This window comes from Exophiala dermatitidis, assembly GCF_000230625.1.
Source record: "Exophiala dermatitidis NIH/UT8656 unplaced genomic scaffold supercont1.2, whole genome shotgun sequence".
Taxonomy (NCBI): domain Eukaryota; kingdom Fungi; phylum Ascomycota; class Eurotiomycetes; order Chaetothyriales; family Herpotrichiellaceae; genus Exophiala; species Exophiala dermatitidis.
Window position 1 is genome coordinate 138,493 of NW_008751647.1, and position 20,485 is coordinate 158,977.

At 52.7% G+C, this 20,485-nt stretch overlaps 5 protein-coding genes across 5 annotated transcripts; 2 read left to right on the top strand and 3 right to left on the bottom strand.

The window, feature by feature from the left end:
• Positions 1-74: 74 nt before the first annotated feature.
• On the bottom strand, positions 75-4,783 carry HMPREF1120_01560 (uncharacterized protein). Its single transcript, XM_009155579.1, has 2 exons — positions 4,411-4,783; positions 75-4,323 (listed from the first exon to the last, which is right to left on the bottom strand). The coding sequence occupies exon 2, from the start codon at positions 4,214-4,216 to the stop codon at positions 140-142; it is 4,077 nt and encodes a 1,358-aa protein (XP_009153827.1). The 5' UTR covers positions 4,217-4,323; positions 4,411-4,783; the 3' UTR covers positions 75-139.
• An 831-nt stretch (positions 4,784-5,614) lies between these two features.
• On the top strand, positions 5,615-7,524 carry HMPREF1120_01561 (protein vts1; the record flags this gene model as incomplete). The annotated part of the gene is made up of 2 exons (XM_009155580.1): positions 5,615-7,429; positions 7,480-7,524. 2 exons carry the CDS (start codon positions 5,615-5,617, stop codon positions 7,522-7,524), a joined length of 1,860 nt encoding a protein of 619 aa, XP_009153828.1.
• A 993-nt stretch (positions 7,525-8,517) lies between these two features.
• Positions 8,518-9,141, top strand: HMPREF1120_01562 (uncharacterized protein; the record flags this gene model as incomplete). The annotated part of the gene is made up of 2 exons (XM_009155581.1): positions 8,518-8,592; positions 8,809-9,141. The coding sequence occupies 2 exons, from the start codon at positions 8,518-8,520 to the stop codon at positions 9,139-9,141; spliced, it is 408 nt and encodes a 135-aa protein (XP_009153829.1).
• Positions 9,142-10,160: 1,019 nt separating this feature from the next.
• Positions 10,161-15,754, bottom strand: HMPREF1120_01563 (uncharacterized protein). The gene is made up of 3 exons (XM_009155582.1): positions 14,718-15,754; positions 13,125-13,589; positions 10,161-13,067 (listed from the first exon to the last, which is right to left on the bottom strand). Exons 1-3 carry the CDS (start codon positions 14,772-14,774, stop codon positions 10,722-10,724), a joined length of 2,868 nt encoding a protein of 955 aa, XP_009153830.1. The 5' UTR covers positions 14,775-15,754; the 3' UTR covers positions 10,161-10,721.
• A 1,414-nt stretch (positions 15,755-17,168) lies between these two features.
• Positions 17,169-20,371, bottom strand: HMPREF1120_01564 (hsp70-like protein). The gene is made up of 2 exons (XM_009155583.1): positions 20,041-20,371; positions 17,169-19,980 (listed from the first exon to the last, which is right to left on the bottom strand). Exons 1-2 carry the CDS (start codon positions 20,065-20,067, stop codon positions 17,989-17,991), a joined length of 2,019 nt encoding a protein of 672 aa, XP_009153831.1. The 5' UTR covers positions 20,068-20,371; the 3' UTR covers positions 17,169-17,988.
• Between the last annotated feature and the right edge of the window lie 114 nt (positions 20,372-20,485).

The window sequence follows — 20,485 nt, forward strand, 5'->3', positions numbered from 1 at the left end:
AGCAGTGCGAGAGTCGGGGCAACGTTGTGGCACGGTCCATCACTTGCTGTATATAAAAAATGGCTGAGAAGCAGTTACCAATTCGAGCATCTTTGTGGTTGATTATTGACTATTTACTCGCTGTTTTGTTTGTCTAGACTCAAACCACGAGATATTTCTCGGTAATATCTCGTGCCATGGCTGCATTCCCACTCAACGCATATAACGTTTGAACGGCATAAGCTGCTTCCATGGTATAGTCTGCATGCTTGATCTGACCCGCCCCCGTCTGCGCACTGGCAGTCGGCGTTGCAGACGAAAACAACTTGGCATACGCTCGGACAGCCAAATCAGACATGCCCATCATATGCCAACTTCTGGCCCGGTTGAATAGGATCTCACGCTCGACGAGAAGCTCTGTCTCCGGATCACCTTTCGACTTTGCCCACTCGCGTCTCGCATCGGCGTACTCCTCGAAGAAGGCCCACCCTTGCAGGAAGAACATATGTCGATTGTCGCTTTGTCGCTTCAAGAGCTCGTGCATATAGGCCAGAGCAATGCTCAACAGGGTAACGGGGTTCTTGGGATCCAGCGACCGTGCTCGGAAGAAGTAGGACAAGGCGTTGGGAAAGCTTCCACCAGCATAAAGTATGTGGCCATAGAGGGTTAGAAGCACAACATCCAGTTCCTTGGGCGTAATCACCTCCCCGTTGGCCAGGTCCTCATCCCCCTCGTCCTTGGCCAGAAGTGACGGTTGCTGTCGCATGAAGCTGGGTACCGGACCGTAGCCTTCGGGATTGTAATCCTGAGGAAGATTCATGTCCATCGCCATGACCTGGCGAAACATGAATTTCTGTGACGGGCCACTCCGGAAATGTGCATTTGCCATCTGGATATCTTTCCCACCTTTGTCGTCGGGATGGGGAAAGAGAAAGTTCATGCCGGCAAAGAGTCGATAGGCGTCCGTGCAGAATTGGAATCTGCGCATGAACCACCGCAGGACGATGTTGAACAACGTCTGTGAGTCGCGGAGAGCCAGTGCGCAGGTAAAGTAGGTGACGTAGATGTGAAGGATCGCTTGAGGATCATGGTACCACACCGAGCAATCCAGAGCCGCCGTGATGATGTTGTAGCAACGCTGTTGAGATCCCGGTTCCGAATCGTTCGCCAACAGCAATGCGTACTCAAGAAACACGTCCAGCCATTCCGTGAAGGTGATCTCGCGGTACTCGGTTGGAACTGTGGACTCAACCGACGGACTTGGGATGTCTTGATCTCCGTTACCATCTCCATTCTCAAGGGCATCTTGCTCTTGCTCTTGCTGTCTATGAGCCTTCCGCCGACGATCGCTGGCATTAAAATCGCGATCGTACCCCTTAAAGGTAACGTATCGCTCAGCAGGATAGAACACACGGTTGCTCCGGAAATCGGTGATAAGGGACTCGGCGCAGTCCATCCAGGTGTTGCGCGCCACTTCGTCGCCCTTCCTCATGGCTTCTGTGTTCTCCACCAGGTCTTTGTAAAGACGATTGACATTCTCGGTTCTGTAAGCCTCCTTTTCCTCCGCCGTCATGCGTTTCGGCTTGGGTGCAGGCTTGGACCTCGGTTTGTAGACTCGGGGTTTCTTTTTTGATTTCTCGCCCTCAACCTCGCCGTCCTGTCCTTCGACGCTTTGCACAGGGCGATCCGGATTGTCATTTGCCGACGTTCCGTCTGTGATCGCTGCTTTGGCTTGCTTATTCTTTTTGCCCTTTCCTCGCCTCCTTCCAATGCGTGCCTCAATCCTTTCAACAGGGACCCCATCACTAATAGGTCCGGGAAGGCTGTAGGCAAATTTCAGCGCCTTTTCTGCCTGCTCTCGAGCAATGCGCTGTTCTTTGCGTTCATATTTCCGCCGTTCGACCTTCCGAACAACCGAGTTGTCGGCGATGCGGACGGCTTCACGAGCATTTTCCATCGCCCTCTGCTTGTCGCCCATATCGGCGTATAATTTCGACAACTGAGTCCTTGCTTCTATGCAGTTGTCGTCCCAAGCCTTGGCTTCCTCGTAGCATTCAATGGCCTGTTCTTTGTTGCCACATATATAAGAATTGGCAGCAACGCCCAACCAGAAATCCGTATCGGAATAGGCATTGATGTCTTTCAATGCTTGGTAGTATCTGAGCGCTTGCTCATGCTGTTTGGCTTCGTGCAAGGCCTGCGCGGCTTCCAGAAACAGGTCGGGATAATCGTAGACATTGGCATCCTCATCTCGAGCGTCTGGCTCAAGCCATTCAAAGTGCGCTAGTGCTTCATCCAGCATCTCCGGACCCTGTCTCAGACGGAAAACGCCTAGTCGAACGCGAAGTTCCAAAGGCAGACCTGTACCATAGGTGTCAAGAGGATGCTTTCCAGGGACGAATTGTTCGACCAATGTTCTTCGCGGATCATCCTCGGAATCCCATTCCCTGTCATCCTCAGAGTAATCGTCCCAGAAGGTCTCTTCTCCTCTCCCCAAAAGCCACCTGGACAATGACCTCAAAGCCTTGATGGCGTTGGACAAGGAAACGTCAGCAGGTTCTTCTTGAGCAAGAAGTTGGGCATAGACAAGAATGTCAGTCCAGGTAAAAGAATCTTCTTCGTCCATGCCAGCTTCGCGATAGTATGCTAGGGCCTCTTCGTAAAGCGATTTGGCTCTGTCAAGATCACGAGTATCAATACACACTTCGGCAATCTGCCTCAAGACATTTGAATCACGAGGCTTATGTTCTCGGACAAACTCTAGGTCGTTCATCGCCTTGGTATAGTTTCCAAGTTCTCGTTGTAAGGCCGCCCGCTGAAGGCGAGCATCACATTCTTTGGGGTCATTGTGTATGATCCTTGCATAGCAGTAGCTTGCTTGCTGTAGAGCAGTCTGGCGATTGCCTGACGATCGTTGCAAGCATGCGCTCGCCACCTGCCACCAGACTTCGGGGTCTCTCGGGGCACTGTGGGCACCACTAAAAAGAGCAGCAATGGCCTTTTCATCTTCGCCTTTGGCAAAATAGATCTCTGAGAGGAGAGCATGAGCTGCATATATTTCCGGGTTGACCGCAATGGCCTTCAAAATCAGTTCAAGTGCCTTCTCTGTATCTTGGTCGTCGATAAAGGCATTCATAGCGCTTTTGTGGAGTTGGTTGAATTCGGCACCGGGGTCAATGGGCGGTCTGGGACCAATCTTGAGACCTTTGCTCCAGCCTCCGCGAGTCCCGGTACCCTTCTTCCGTCGTTTTCTGGGAGGCTTGTCATCACCGACAGGCTTCGCCGCACCACGTTTCCGAGATTTACGGCCAGTGGGCGTATTAGGACTAGCTGCGAGAGGGATTCGCTCAGTATCATCGGCCTCGTCAACAGAGATGTCGTCCTCATCAGCAGATGTGTCCGCTTCTTGCAGGCGAGGAGCAGCCAGACGGTTTGGCTCCAAAGCGAGCCGGGTTTCTCGCGCGAGCTCTAGTTGATTCAACTTTTCACGAGGAAAGGGAATGTAATCCGACTGCGTCTCCGGCGGTGGTGGATGTAATAGCTGGTTCAACTGGCTCGGATTGGAGTTTGAAAAGCCACCAGTCTGCCCTCCAGGTGGTTGTTGCGAAGAAAGAGAATAGTTTGGCGGCACATTCGGTTGCGTTGCCGGTGGCTCTTGATACGGACCGCTTGGATGGGAAGAAAGGTAGTTCGCGTGTCCATATGGCTGTTGCATAGATGGATGCTGATACGACCAGCTTGGAGGGAGGGGAGGATAGTGAGGCTGCATCGCTGGCTGCTGTCTTGGTGGCAACTGATGCAGCTTCTCCTGCGGGAATGGAATGTAGTTCGACTGCACATCTGGACGGCGCGGAACAGCTTCGTATGGGTTCATAGGCCGAGACTGGGAAACCCCTTGATATCCGGGCTCATGGCCCGAGGAGGTCTGAGCATAGTTCCGCAAATCGGCCAGCAGGGCTGGCTGAGCAGGATTTGCCTGGTGATATGGTCTTCCTGACTCTGGCGCCGACTGTGGAGGGAACCCATTAGGCTGTGGCCCCTGCGACTGCGGCGGTGGTGGCATATGAGGTGCCTGACCAGGATGAGGAACAAATCCTTCATAAACGGGCGGTCCTGATGCGCGAGGAAAGTCATCAGGATGCACCGGTGGCATATGAGCCATCCAAGGGTAAGATGATGCCCTGAATGTAGGGTCATTGCCGGGAGGGCGGGAGTGGGAGTGATTCTGGTCAGTCATCTTGGGTGCTCGCCTTCTTCGAGTCTTGCGGTTCTGGCACTGACAAGGCTCTGTGATCGAGACGATCAATCCATCAAGCGTATCCTGTGTGACCGAACCGCACGCTGCTTCGCACGCATTTCCCGAGGTCAGCGATGAAAACCCTGAGCGCCGCAATGAGGCGTCGGACTGGGGCAAGGGTCCCAGGCACCTACAGGTAATAATCTGTCAAGAGAACGGTGACTTGTAACTGACGGCGGGCAAGAGACAGCGTTGAGGACTCGGAGATGGATGAAGGATACTAGTACAAGGCATTCATCTCAGTAGTAGAATGATGAGGTCCAAGTTGACTGCCTGCGCCTACGACTTGTCTGTGAAGTGCCGTCGAGGTCAAGTTGGGTAAGTGCTTCAAATGTGTAGAATGTTGCTGTACCTGGCAGGGAACCCTAGGGGCCCTTCAGTGAATGCCTACCTCAACTGGTACGCTCAAGCTCCTCTTGTCGAGCGTCCATCAGTTCAAATTGCAAATGTGGACGGATGCATCTTGACATGCTTTCTCATGCCTAGTACCAGCTATCTACAATGTAATATCATCTGATATCTGTATTGGACACGGTTGAAGTGCTTTGGAGTTGCTATGTACCAGGGTAGCATCATAGCAGACGGCTAGGGCTGCCCTAGGCTGCCTGTCATTTGCCGGGCTAGCATTTTAGGCGGCTCTTAACCAGAAACACAACCGAGCACGCGGTGTTATAATTATAACTACGCCCATAAGGACGCCTGTTATTTGTTGGCATTACCTACTACGATGAACTACGAGGCTCCTGTTTCAGTTGACTGCGAACTTTTCCTTTTCCAAGTCCCCTCACTGGCACTGCACTCAATCATTTCTCCCACCACGAACCAAAACCAATTTCAGGTTCCATCTTCCATCTCATCCTGACTCTTGAGTCTTCAGCGTTGTTCCTCTCGTCTTCCCATCTACCTTAGCTTGCGCCTGTTCACGCCTATTGCGCGTGACTGTCTAGTCTCTCCTAATTCTATTTGGACGTCTTCGGGTGTCTGAGACACCTGCTCGACCACCGTCCTCTCTGCTTACCATCTCTCACACATCCTCTCTGCAGTGTCAGCTCAACGTTACTTCGGCTTCTCTCCAGCACACGAAGCGCGTCCTAGATCTTCCTTGCCGTCGCCACTGGCTTTGGACTGGCTCCAATTCGCTCTGACGACCGTCGCATGTCCTGTCCACCGTTTCGATACGCCCTGATGATTTGCTAGGTGCCGTCCTGTGTGACCAAACCAGCGACTCCAACCATTCCGTGTCTTCGGTTTCGAGCCTCAGCCCATTGTTCTCTGTGACCCTCCTAGTGTCTCTGTGCTACCTTACCATCGAAGTAGACGAGAAAGTCGACCCTCGTCATGGCCAGCAATATCATCGGCAACAGGAACAGTACCCCAGAGGCCTCGAAAACCTCACTTCGTCCTCCAAGCTCGCGCACTCTCGGTAACAATTCTGGTACACATTCGCAAACTGTCCGAGCATCAGCCGACATGTCGTTCGCATCTCCTCTCTCGGCTCGATCTATTCGTCCAGCGTCAGAGGTCCTCTACAATCAACAATCCCAACACGGCAGTTTGGACGATTCGAGCAAACTGGGCGAACAATGGATTCAAGACATTGAGCAGTACGAGACCATGTTGGAAGAGATGGCTGCTGCGACATTGGACCAGGATTTCAAGGATGAATTGAGTGCTATCGAACAATGGTTCCGCGTCTTGAGTGAAGCTGAGCGGACCGCGGCCACCTATGCTCTGATTCAACAGACCACCCAAATGCAGCAGCGATTCTTTGCGCAGGTTCTGAATCAGATGTCCAAGAGTCATCCGATTTCTGGCGTACTTTCTCCCGCCAACTTTGGCGAGAAAGATGCCATGTGCAGCCGCCTGAACGATGCCATGACCAAGTTGAACGTTGATGATCGGAGAACATCAATCGGTCGCCCGCCGTTGTCTCCCGCTGGGAATAAGCGCAATTCAGGCCTGGATCAGTCGACCATCAATGCCATGTTCCCGGATGCTGTGGCTGCCATTCAGCAACAAAGGGCAGAGTATGCGCAACAAACGGGCAACCCGCCGCCATCCAACAGGAATAGCACCATCATAGGGGATCGTAGCTCGCTTATCACGCCCACCATATCCGCGCCGAGGGAATCTAAGAGCGACGCCATGAGCTGGCGTCAAGGGGCAGAAAACCAGCAACCACCCATTTCGCGACCCAAGTCATCCTCCGGCCAGCATCAACAGCAACAGTCGCAACAGCAGCAACCAATGGGCCATTTCAGTCAGCCTCAGTCATCCGGTGGTCTTCGATCTCCCCGGCCTGGTGCGGGACAGACCAGCAATATTCAGAGTACTACTCTGACTGCGCCAGATCCGGTAGGAAGTGATATGCCGTTGCTGTCTCCGTACAATGTCGGTAACCAGAGTTGGGCCTCGATGACCAACACTCCGATGGTGCCCAATTTCAGTCAAGCGGCTACCCACAGTGATATGGTGGCCAACGCCACTGCGATGAAACTGGCTGCTCTTTCCACGGTGAACAACCGCATCGCTTTGGATGATGCCAAGAAATATCGACGTGCGAGATCGAATGAACCGCAGCCTCAGACGCAGTCCACCCTGTCACCAGGCGTGACGGCGTCGGGGATTCCGGGGATCAACACGATCATGGTCAACGATCAGGGTCAGATCCTGAACGCTCAACAAGTGGCAGCAATCCAAGCACAACAGATTGCCGCGGCACAAGGGCGACGATCTCGTCCCAACTCTCCAGGCCTTCCCCTACAGACACCTCTAGGTCAAACCAGTTTTGCCTCTCCTCAGCACAATGGCTTCTTGGCTGCATATGAGGGTGCGCCAATCATGATGGGAGCAGGAATGGCCGGCCTCATTCCTCAGATAGGCTCTCTCGGCGCAGAAGGGTATCTGTCTGATCATTCGGAAATTGCCCGTGGCCGTTCTCCTCGCGGACGTCGCGGTAGCTCCAAGCCTCCGGAGGACCCGACGGATCCTAGCCTGCTTCAAGATATTCCTGCATGGCTCCGGTCTTTGAGACTGCACAAATACACCGACAATCTGAAGGACTTGAAATGGGATGAATTGGTCCAACTCGACGATAAAGGACTTGAAGCACGCGGAGTGAATGCTCTCGGTGCGCGAAACAAAATGCTCAAGGTTTGTTCCCAACGACTGTTGTTGTAGGGGTTATACTAATGTTTATCCAGGTATTTGAGCAGGTGAAAGAAGCACAGTCGGAGGGCAAACTCTGAGTGAAGCGGCCATATATCGGCGGTGACGAGACACGCCGGAAACGGGTGACTCAAGCAGCGTGGATATGGTACGACTTTGGAGCTGTGTTGTCGTACGCGATGACCAGACGAGACATTACTATGATCATGTTCTGCTTCGAAGCTGGTATTTTGGCCGGACTCGGATGCGAAACATAACCCGCTCACCTCACAAAATGATTTTCTTTTTCTTTTGATAATCAAGAGGGCTGCTAGTTGCTGATACACTAACGGCCTGACCTGCGATATCTCGGCCATATTATTATGGTTGCTTTGCTCGAGCAAGCTTTATGTGGATGAATGACCTCGACGGTTTATATAGCACGAGGAGATATCCAACATAACATATGATTTTCTCCATTCGCAGCCTCGCTTGAGTTCTCTTATTCGAATTCTTCGAATTCTTCTCTGTCTATACGTCTATAGCTCTGACAGGGGTGTATTATCGACGATATCGATTTGTCTTCGGTGTCGTCAAGTTCGTAGCTGTCAAGTTGAGCAAGGCTGAAGTGGATATTTCAATTCAATGGCAAGGCGAGATTGGGGCAAGGCGACCAATCACGATAATCAGTCCACTGCTAGGATCACTTCACTTCACTGACAGCCTGCGGCCAGAAACTCATCCAACCTCACTGCATCCCACCGGCATCTCGTCTTGATAGCGAGCCACCTCCGCAACGCTACAAACGTACCAGGTCAAGCGACGGCGGACCGGTACATCAAGCTGCTCATAATACCTACGTACGGCAACGCGATTGACGTCGACACTGACACAGACACTGCGTGCCTTTCGTTGACCCTGCCGCCCTTCCAGTTTCGCTCATAGACCGGATTGATATACTTGCCCGTATCCAAACAGTGAATCGCGGCCACAAGTGGCAGCAATAAGGCAACGCCGAGTCTCCCTGCAGACCATCATCCTCTCAGCACGAGACTACAGTACACCACACCACAAGCCAGACAACCTACAACACAATGGCTCCTTCACCATACGAGTTATCTCTGGTTCTGAACCCTCTTGTGCCGGAGTCATTGACACATAACACCAGGGTAAGTTACTGTTCTGTATATACCCTGTGTTCGTGACATTACATTGGCTCTGCAGTGTAGCAAACACTCGGGTTCTGTTTTCAAGCACTCTCAGCGTTACCAGACACGACACAAGATCCAATCCAATCCCATGTCCCTCCTCCTAATCCTCCCTTTCTCCTTTTTGTTTGGCCCTTTTCTTCCTCTTTACCCATGACTATGACTAACTTCCACCAGACCCTCTCCAACATCCGCTCCATCTCCGGTCTCCTTCTCGGCATCGCCGCCGGCATCCTCGGTCTCGAGTCCCTCTGGGGCTTCGGCTTCTATCTACTTTCCAACACAATCATCTCGGCCCTCTTTTACTTCCTCCTTGCTGGCGCCAACCCACAAAAATATTTCGCCGGATCGACAGGGTCGAGGGGTCTGTATGAGAACGACAGCAAAAAAGGCGGTCGGAACCCCGGCACCGGGGCGTGGAGGGAGATTTGGTTCGGTGGCGGCTTGTTCACGGATGCGTTGAGTGGGTTTGTGTTGGGCTGGGCTGGTGTGGGAGGTGTTATTCGATGATAGAAAAAGGCAGGAAGAAGCGAAGCGAAGGCGGAGGTTGGGGTTCGGTTCTAGCTGGCTGCACTGCAAAACTTCATTAAGTGGAAGACAGACAGAACGAAAGGACATTTCGATCAGCAAAGCGATTGGACATGGTATGGCAGGGCGTGGCATGGATAGATACAAGGGAGGTTAAGCCAGAACCAACAAAAAAGTTCACAACCAGGAAAGGGCCCGTGTCGACTCGACTTGTCTCGAGGTGAGAGTCGCCCACTGCATACCTATAGGTACCTACGCAAAATTCAAATTGGTTCTGTGCTCAGTCACTGCACTCAACTAAATACTATCGCATACGCTACGATATGGTGGATTCGAGGAATGCGAAAGTGAGAAGTACTCTGCTCGCTTGTCGCCTCAGCTCTCGAGAACTGGAACTCAATCTTCTTTCAACAATGTCGACTAACAGGTCGTCCAAATATGGATATCCTCTCAGAATGCATATCCTATTCCCATGCCTACCTACCCCATCCTAGTAGTGGGAAGCGATAACCCTAAGCGCCTACTCCTCACCGTACGTTCGAACCTCACGCGAACACTACCGGTAACGAGGAAATCAGAAGCAAAAAAAAGAGGGGGAAAGAGAAAAACGCAAATGGTAGAAATCTAAAAATCTAGACTGAGGATTGAGGCCCGAGGATTGGGGACTGTAGACCGCCAGCATTGACTGTACATGAAGGTAGATATACATGCCACCTAGGCTATCTAGGTACCATATTCGAATTTGATTAATACCTTATACAGTCATAACAGCAAAGGTACAGTAGGTACATTATAGCACGATGTAGAATTTGAAGAGAGTAAGGTGGGTATGTAGGGACCTAGTACTTGTTTCGGGCAATTTTATTTATCTTGTATATATCCAAAATTATATTTGCACAATCTCCACTATCCACCATCCATCATCGCATAACAACAATATACTGCTACTCCATGCCTTCTTCCACGCGACTAGGATTAGTAGTAGGTCGTGAGAAGAGAACCCGAGAATGTGCAGTGGTCATGCTAGTATAACTATATCATTATTAATTAGGTAGCACTGCAGTGAGATAAATATCTGAGCTCATGTCTCTTGTTTCGCTGTTGGTCTGCTTCCTCGTTGCTTTGCTTGATTCAGGGCAGTGGTGCTTGCTGTTCGCAGCTTGTTGAGTCGACCGTGCCGTGTCACCAGCGCCTCCAACACCACCTGAGAGATATTAGTTGTATTCCCGTGCTGTTCGCTCCCAGTCAGTCAATCCAGCCCTGCCCCCTCCCTCGCCCAATCCATCGCATTAAGTTGCTGCCAAGTACAACTATCCCAGTCCCAGTACCACTCATACAAGATATGAATGCTGCCACCGTCGCCATCACTATGGTCAGACCACTGGGAGACCAAATCCTGTCGCTACCAGATCAGCGGGCCTGGAACCCAAAACCAAAGGGCTTCGCCATGTCCTCCGCCTTAAACTCATGTCCCGCAAGCCGCATGAAAAAGAAAAAAAGAAACTAGCAAACTCGTCCAGACATCCCGACTTGCGGCAAATCTTGAAAACACGCCACACAGATTAAACCCGACCTCGGCGTAGTGAGCGTCCAGGCATCGACCGTCTGGGTCCGGGTTTGACAGTGTCTTTCTCCTTTTCCTCTTTGCCCTCATTGTCCTCGCCATCTTCTTCCACGGTAGTAGTTGTTGCTCGAGCGTCCTTGCCGTGTCCTGCGTCGCCATCGACATCCACCGATCTCCTTGCTGCACTAGATCGTCGACTCATTCGTCGGACACTGGTCGGTGTGGTGGTGGTCGTGGTGATGCTCTTGTTGGCGATGCTTGGTGACTGAGGGATCTTCTTTCTCGTGGGCGCCTCCTTGCCCGACTGACCGTCCACAACAATCGTCTCTGAAGGATCCGACGGACTTTCTACTTGGGCTGCTCCATCAGGCTGGGCTAGTTCCTCAACTTTGATATCTTCGCTCTTACCACCCGCTGATTGACCGTTGATATTTCCGTCAGCTCCTTTTCCAGCATCTTGCTCGGCGGAGGAGGGAGCTTGTCCTTGCTGGTTGTCGGTGCTCTGTGGAGCGATTGCATTCTCAGTTGTGGTACCATCGTCTTGGGCCGGTTGCTTTTGGTCACGAGCCTCCAACGCCGTAGCTTCTGGAGCAGGATCCAAAGGCGGATCTGTAGACCCCTTCGCTGATGGCAAGGTTACCGAGGAAGCCGTAGGAGAACTTGTCGTTCTTGGGGCTGGGTTAGCCTCACCGGTCGCCGTTGGAGAAGACTTCGGCGCAGTGGCTTCGTCGGCGCGATCTGGTGGAGCGTGATCACCGTTGTTGATGGGCTGTTGTGAAGAAACACCTCGTGAATCTACATCATGTCGACTTTGTGTCTCACTCATCCCGAAATCACCTTGCAATCTTTTCGGCTCGGCTTCAGTTTCTCGTGCGAGCATGTACGAGTTGAGCCATCTGCTGCTCGAAAACGAACGCCCAGCAGGGGCTGGTGGAACTGGGGGTGTTGGGCCCACTGCCGACTGCTTGGGTTCCTCAACCCGTGACGCAGAATCCTTCTGTGTGCCGTTTTGCAAGGCTGGCTTTGGACTTGTCTTGGCTTCTTCCGACACAGGAGCACTGTCAACGGTCGAAGTCGAACTTGGTCTGTATCCCGCAGGTCTCGCTTCAGGGTCAATGACATAAGATCCTGGCGCGCGGTCCCCACCATCCTCTGAGGCCACTGACGCTTCTGAAGACTTGGTTTTTATCTTGTGGTTTTTGGGGTCGGCCATGGTCCCGGCGCTCCCCCTTCCATGAATCCGTTCATAGTCTTCGACCTCTTTGACAGGGACGCCATACTTCTCTAGTGCCTTGTCAAGACTCCCAATCGTGCCCTTCGGCTGAAGGTGATTCTTCACAATGTGGCATTGTAAGCCATGCACCGTGCGCCAATCAATGCGCGAACATCCGTCATGGTTGCACCGAAGATACATCTCCACCGGCGGGCCGGTCGGATTGTCCTTTGTCCCTCCCACACCGTATGATGTCCAAATGCCGCGGTTCAAGCTGTCGACTCGTTCACAATGGTGGTGGCGATTGGCGAATGCCTCGGACATCTGGTAGGGATGTGTCGTGGAAGGAGCGCGCTTGTTGGAACCAGCGGGATGTGCCAGGATGGCGCTGGGTGTCTGGTATGCATGGAACCGGGTATTTTCCATGCCATCACCCCCCATCGAATGGTTCGGTGTTTTGAGCGTATCTGTGATGCCCAATGGTCTCGGCAGTCCAACCTTGGGAAGAGGTGAGCTGGCGGTTGTTCTGGGGTTGATGGTGGCGAATCCTGTCGTGGACGGTGTTTTGATTGCTGTAAATCCCGTGGGTGTGGTGGAAGGCGGAGGCCGTGTATCGTAGCTCGACGGGATCTGTCGCGGCGGGTTTGCCGGCGTCGCCGGGTTTGTAGCCGATTGACTAGTCGAGCTCACCCGCGAAAGTGGTGAAGCCGGTCGACCCAGGTGACTAAAATGGGATCGTTCGGTTGAGGACTGTGACGTGTTGGCCAGACCATTGGTCGCGCCGCTCGGCGACACTGTATTAGGAGTCGTCGAATACACGGGAGTGATATGAAAAGGTCGTGCGTATGTGGCACTCGAATCTCGATGATACGAGGAATACGGCGATGGAGCTATTGAGCTCTTGGACGGCGCTGCAAGGCTGGATTGTGGCGAGGATCTCGACTGTACAGGATTGACAGAGTCTGGTTGGCCTGGAGGACCAACCTGATGACGTTTCGGCGGTGGCGGAAGAGTTGATAGTGTGGATGCCGACGGCGACTCAGACAATGAGGCAGGTTTTGTTGTGGCGCGTTTAGGCGATTCCTCTGGTGGTAGTCCTCGTTTCAACCGCTTCAGCCGCCGACGAAGGCTCTACTGCAGGTCAGTACATGTCGGTCATGGCAGCATCAGGTAAAAAGAAAAACCCACATTCTCTTCTTCCTCCAGCTCATGATCGAAGAACTGAGAAAAGGCCGTGTCTTCTCGTGTACGTCGGGCGTCGATTCTAGCGTCACGGCGTTGACGAGCCTCGACGATGGCCGCCCATTTCTGGTCCTGGATTTCTCGTTTGCGACGAATCTTGTCATCCTTGCGAGCACGCTTGGCCTTGAGCAGCTCGTACTTCTTGATGTTGTGCTCCTCCACACGCGCTAACTCGTCGAGACGAGCTTGGATTGCATCTGAAGACTCCAAGGCATGTCTTGACGGGGGAGGCGGAAGAGGGATTGGAGCCGTCAACGGACTGGCGAATCTGTATTCATCTCCTCCACCGACCGAGACATCACTATCCGAGCTTTCGGGTTCCATAGCACCAGCGGTGGTGGAGGGACGTGAGGCCGGCGGTTGGAACGGCCGAAGAGGAGAATAGGAGGACTCCCATGACGAGCGAGGGCGCTAAAGATGACATGATTAGCGACAACATGATTGGAACAAGAACAGTCGAGGGTCGAGGTAGATGTGACATGGGTGAGCGGGAATGCAAAGAGGCGAGCATCAATTTTCCAGGTCAATGTTCACGAGCATGGGAAGCGTTCGATAGGGCAACGGTCCCTCCCATGGACATTGTAATGGTTGGTCCGAGCTGAGGTCTTCCGACCAGGTGGGATTGATAAGGCGAATTGTAGTGTGGAGAATGGTCAGTGGGAGGTGAATGGATCATGGCATGGGTCACAGTCCAGATAGACGGGAGTGACCGGAAAAGGGAAAGCAGAGTGCCCCTCAAATCAAATGCGTGCGCCAACGGGTCGGACGAGGAGGGCGACGACATGGTTAGCGTCGAAGAGATGCGTGCAATGCTAGATGAGAGTAGCATGGTCGACCTGTCCCTGTGCTGGGTGCAGCCGATGATTGGAATTGAGAGGAGTGTTAAAGATAGTGATCGCGTGCGTTCTGCCTGGGTGCAGCAGTGGTTGGTGCAGCCTGTAGTAGTGTGTGTGTTGGTCGCGGGAGGCGGGTGAGTGTGTGTCTAGCGCCAGTGCGAACCGACTGCAAGTGGCACTGCAGTGGCCGGTGTGGCGCCAAGATAAGACAGACGCTGACACTCAGGCTGCACTGGCACTGCACCGCACGCCCAGGACAGGACTATTTACCAGTAGTAGTGCCACCGCAGTACTAACTAGTAATATAGTCCAGCTGCGCTGCGGTGGAGGCGGCCACCGACGCGTGTGGAGGTTCCAGTTCATCCCCTTCGACGGCTGACCAACCATCTCGGTTCCCCCGTGGCTAAAGACAGCCTAAGATCGAAGCCAGTGCAATCCAGTCCCCGTGCGAACACGCGGACAAGCGAGCGCTCGTCTTGGATGAACCGGGGTTAATCCAGCTCGCTAAATCGCCCGTCGCCATTGTGGGAAGAAATTGCAGAGCAATGCAGCAGTGGTGAGTGGTGCCGGGGTCGATCGTTGACGAACGCAGCCAAAAATTCTTGCCCTCCCACCTGACAGCGACCGCACGAAAGCCCCAGCACGGAAATGGTGATGGGAACAGTAAAAGATATTGACTGGAAAGACAAAAGTATACACGTACCTCTGAAGAAAGCTCAGATAACCTCCGCCCATTATTCGATGGTGGTCGTGGTAACATGTTGGATAAGGAATACCCGAGAGCCGGTGAAGAGTACTGGCGGCACTGCCGCCTCCTCTAATCTTGTAGAGCCCAAACACTGTGCGACCAGTCCAAGATCGAAAGAGCCACGGCCTAGGAAGTCAAGGTGAGATGCAGAAGTGAATGCGCGTCGAGAAGAATACGTTGAGGGTCAATGGTGACACAAGGTTGGCGATTTTGTTGCACAGTTGAGCTCCAAACGAGCCCAAAAGGAAGATGCGGAGGACTCGGACAACAGAGAAATATGGTCGACTTGGAGGCTGCCCGTCGAACAAGAATACAAGAATAGAGGCAGAGAGCCAAGCGGCAGATTGGCACCAAGAAGAAGCCGGGGAGTAAGAGATCAAGAAAATCAATATGGATGCGACAGACCGCACGCGGTATGGCGGCAAGCGAGAGTCGTTGTAGAGCCAAATAGATTGGGGAAGGGCCAAAGTCAAAAAGAACGGAATGGGAAGTGTAATTAATTAATGCAAAAGTGAAGAAGCCACCATAGAAGGATAATCTGCGGTGCCAATTGGGCGTAGTGTGATGAAGTAGCCCAGGATCCCAATCACAGGGGGAGAACTATTCTGGGGGCGGACACCGGCTCGGTGGGTAAAGGACGATCAAAAGGGTAAACGGTTGAAGGGACAGTAGCAGTGGCAGTCTCCAGTAAGGTGGTGGGTCGAACAAAGGTTTGAAGTTCAAGTTGTGAAGGATTAACCGCTGCAAGTGGATGGTTTGGGGAGAGATACGGTGCCTTGGTGGCCACAGGATGGCGGCGACCAGGCAGTTTCTGGTAGGTACAGAAAGGAGAGAAGCGAGGAGGCAGGCCGTCAGCACACCAGAAAGGGCTCAAAAATCACAGAAATAATGTGGTCATGATAGCTGATGTGGACGGCAGCGATGATGAGAGAAGCACGACGAATGGTGAAAGCGGGTTTCTCGCTTGATTGTGGCACCGTCAAACAGGAGGCGTGCGGCCTGGTCCAATGGCGGATACGGGACGGACATTGAGGGTATAACAGGCATACGACGTGAGATTGAGCCTGCATGGTGGGAGATACAGTATACGACTCCCTCCTACTAGTAGCAGGCAGTCAATGTTGAGCAGAGTGGTTCAAGTTGGGGATGGTGGTGAGTGATAAGGGTGGTTGATACTCCCTCTGGTACGTACTTACAGACCACTCATGCCCGGCACCTAAACATGCCCTGCTAGGCCTGTGGTGTCCTGGACACAGAGAGGTCCTATTCTTCAAGTCCCATCATATCTCAGATACTAGCATTATCTGGACAATGCCTGAGGCACATAACGTATCGAATATGCCTGCAGTGCCATATCACATTAGCTGCAACACTTCTCGCTGTGGAGACGGGGAGCGAGTCTTTACGTACATCAACCCGGAGAAAGCGAGATCAGCTTCCAAGTGGATCGCTGCCACTCGCTACCTCAGACCCAATCAACCCAATTGATAGTAATAATGCAATAATGCATGAATTCTCTGAGTGGTACTATACTAGAATCCGTGGTGTGTCTTTTTCGGGATCCAAACATCGACCAGGAGTCACCTCCACGCCGACCTACCCAAGTAGGTCCTACTAGTACTGTCTTGGCCTCACTGACAACGCTGCCGAATATCCATGCCTAGGACCTAAGCAATCAAGGCATGTTACCCAGTACCTGGTAGTATATGACCGGGTGTCCTGCATATACGCGGAGTCAAAGAAGCACCTGGCATGGTCCTACACTCGTAGTGCAGAAGAACGTGATTCGGGTCGGCGGTTAACCACGGCTCGATAATGGCCGAGAGAGTTCAACCTTGAAGCTGTATACAGCTAAGCGGGTCCTTTCTCATCGTGATTGCCACAGTTGCAGCCCTTCAAGGAGAGAACCTTAAGGGGGATGTTTCTGTAGCCTTGTGTTAGGATTGACTGCCGAATAAAATCCCTCGGAAGCCGGTATGATTGCTTTTTATGTTTGGTACACTAAGGTACAGTAGCAGCAACTCGTTTCGAAAAGACTTGCGAGCTTACTCCGGGGCAGACTACCTAGGTACGGGTGACGGGAGGAGCACGCACTGAGTGGAGTCGCCGCTTTGGGTTCTGGCGCTGGCCTTATAAGCTGATCCGTGTGGAGCGGCACGTCAAGCCGGAGATAGATACGAAATAGGAGAAGTATGGAATAGACGTCGACTGGCTGGCAGTTGACGACGGATAACGTCCACGAACTCCATACCTACTACTAGTACCAGGTGAGTTCGATGCGAACTCAGCCGAGGCTGTTGGTGAAGCACTCTGCAGCGCCATAGGTTGTGCTGTATAGGTGTACTACTGCTAGTCACCCACAGTCAGCAGTTAACACTCTATAATGGATCGCGATGGGGAGCGTAGGTTGGTGCTAGTATACGAGTACACTTCGGCGCTGGCACTGCCGTTTGCTCTGCTGCGGTGCCATAGATGCTATATGCGCTGCTCTATGCGCTGCTCAGCAATTCGGTAGCATCCTCGATCATGGTTATGCTTTCCACCGAGAAACACCTTCGTGTCTGTCAACAAAAGCCACTGCGGACTCGATTGCCGTTCAGGCTTCCCCTGACTCCTCGTACACACTACTGCCGACCTGACTGGGGTACCTAGGTACGGAGATACCTGCAAGCTTCGATAGCACTATTTTACTTTCTGGTGCTCGCGGGCGTCCATCGATCCTTGTTGTGACCAACACTGCAGGGTCGGCTCTGTGGATATCATACAATGCGAGATCTATCAGAGCTGCCGAATTCATAACATGAGCGGAGAAATTTCTTTTATTCTGAAGCCATCCCGATATACAACCAGACCGCGTATGAATCAAGACACACTTGCTCCCTAGCCTTCCAGGTTGGTCAGTGCAGAATGCTCCATACATACTTTTGTCCCACGGCAATGTTTCAATCCATGTTCCTCCCACCAGCTATCTAGCTCAAGATACAACAGGCTGACCGTGCGAGACTCCAATGTATGTATCTAGTCAAGATCCAGTAACAGTGGAATGCTTCTTCCAAAGCACACCGAGACAAGTTGGCACTCGTGATACATCGCAGGATCAGGGCAAAACAGGTTGAATGGTCGACCAGGACCAAAACGATTAGAAAAAGTCGAGTACAGGGATATCATTAAAATACATGGGACCGCTTTTGCCGTGCGCCGCCGTCCTTATTCACAATGTATGTTTTCAAGACTTCTGCTCGCCTTGGGCACCGGCGTCACCGCCAGGAGGAGTCTGCTGGGACTCCTCACGAGCCTTGTGCATCTTGTCGAACAGGGTAAGGGCCGTGGTCTGCAGTTCGTCGATCTTGGCCTTCATCTCTTCCGCAGTCGCCGTACCCTCGCCAGCTTGGTTCTTGGCAACGTACTCGCGGAGAGAAGCAATCTTCTCCTTGATGGCATCGGCCTCAGTCTTGTCGAGCTTGTCTTCAAATTCCTTGAGGGCCTTCTCGGTGTCGTTCAAGACGCTGTCGGCGCGGTTGGCAGCTTCGATGGCAGCCTTGCGCTCCTTATCTTGTGCAGAGTACTTCTCGGCATCCGAAACCATGTTCTCGATTTCAGAGTCCGACAAACCGGAGCCGGAAGCAATGGTGATGGATTGATCCTTGCCAGTCGACTTGTCCTTGGCGCTCACGTGCACAATAGAGTCGGCATCAATATCGAAGGTGACCTCGATTTGAGGAACACCACGGTGGGCAGGCGGGATACCGACAAGCTGGAAGTTGCCCAACAGCTTGTTGTCACGGACAAGCTCACGCTCACCCTGGTAGACCTTGATCTCGACTGCGGTCTGGAAATCGGCAGCAGTGGAGAAGATCTGCGACTTCTTGGTCGGGATAGTAGTGTTTCGGTTGATCAGACGGGTGAACACGCCACCAAGGGTCTCGATACCGAGGGACAGAGGAGTAACATCGAGCAACAACACATCTGTCACCTCACCGGCAAGAACGGCTCCCTGGATGGCGGCACCAATGGCAACAGCCTCGTCAGGGTTGACAGACTTAGCAGGGTCACGGCCGAAGATGCTCTTAACCGACTCGATGACTTTAGGCATACGAGTCATACCACCAACCAGGATGACTTCCTGGATATCCTTGGCTTGGAGGTTAGCATCCTTCAGAGCCTTGCGAACTGGCTCAATAGTCCTCGAAATAAGAGGCTCGACCAACTTCTCAAGCTGGGCACGAGTCATCTTCTGGTTGATGTGCTTAGGACCCGAAGCATCGGCGGTAATGAAAGGCAAGTTGATGTCGGTCTGCAGCGAGGAGGACAGCTCAATCTTGGCCTTCTCTGCTGCCTCACGGATACGTTGGATGGCCATACGGTCGTTGGACAGATCAATACCGGACTCTTTCTTGAACTGTTGCACAAGGTGGCGAACCAGGGAGATATCGAAATCTTCACCACCCAAGTGAGTGTCACCGTTGGTCGACTTGACCTCGAAGACACCCTTCTGGATTTCGAGAACCGAGATATCGAAAGTACCACCACCGAGATCGTAGACGGCGATGATGCGATCATCCTCCTTCTCCAGACCGTATGCGAGGGCAGCAGCAGTAGGCTCGTTGACGACACGGAGGACGTTCAAGCCAGCAATCTGGCCTGCATCCTTGGTAGCCTGTCGTTGCATATCATTAAAGTATGCAGGCACAGTAACAACACCGTTCTTCACCGGCTTGCCGAGATAGGCTTCGGCAGTCTCCTTCATCTTCGCCAGGACCATACCACCGATTTGCGAGGGCGAATACCGCTCGCCACGGGCCTCCACCCAGGCATCGCCGTTGGTGTGTTGTACAATCTTGTAGGGGACCTCCTTGATATCACGCTGGACTTCCGGGTCTGAGAATTTTCGACCGATGAGACGCTTGGTTGCGAACAGGGTGTTTTCAGGGTTGACGACAGCTTGTCGCTTAGCTGCCACACCGACCAAACGCTCGCCGCTCTCGGTGAAAGCGACCACGGATGGTGTCGTTCGGGTACCCTCGGAGTTTTCGATGATTCGAGGCACCTTGCCTTCCATCACGGCCACGGCCGAGTTCGTGGTACCCAAGTCGATACCAATAACCTGACCCTTGACCTTCTCGGAACCTTCCGCATCGGTCGAGGCATATCGAGAGAGTATTGAGGAACGAGGAGCTCGGATCTGAGAGATGCGGGAGATGGGAGATGAGCGCGGAAGCTAGATTGATCTTTCGTTAGACGGATGCATAAGGCGAAGTCGATGGCGGCTTGAACTTACAGCTCTGGACAGTCTGGAGGCAATCATGATTGCTCGAGTAAAACAAGACGCACGGGAAGAGAAACAGATGATGGCGCGAGGACCGCGACAACGACGTGAAAGAAGGAGTGCGGAAGATGAAGGATGTGGTGATGAGCTCAGTAGACAGAGACGGAGCAGATGTAGTTGATGTAGTAGCAGCAGTAGTAGATGTAAAAAATTCCTCAATCGCCGCCGTCGGATGAATCAGCTTGAAGGCGCTCGGGCTTGGCGACACTAGGACATTCTGCGGGATTCTCTTCCACCACAGCGCAGGCAGTGGACAGATCATGACAGGCGCAGAGTGGGCACCTAACCCGATAACCGCAGTAGCACAATAGGCGCGTGCTAGGCTTTTGGTGCCTATAAGCAGCACGGAGTCTATAGTATACTACTGCCTGGAGTCATCTCCACAGTTACACAACTC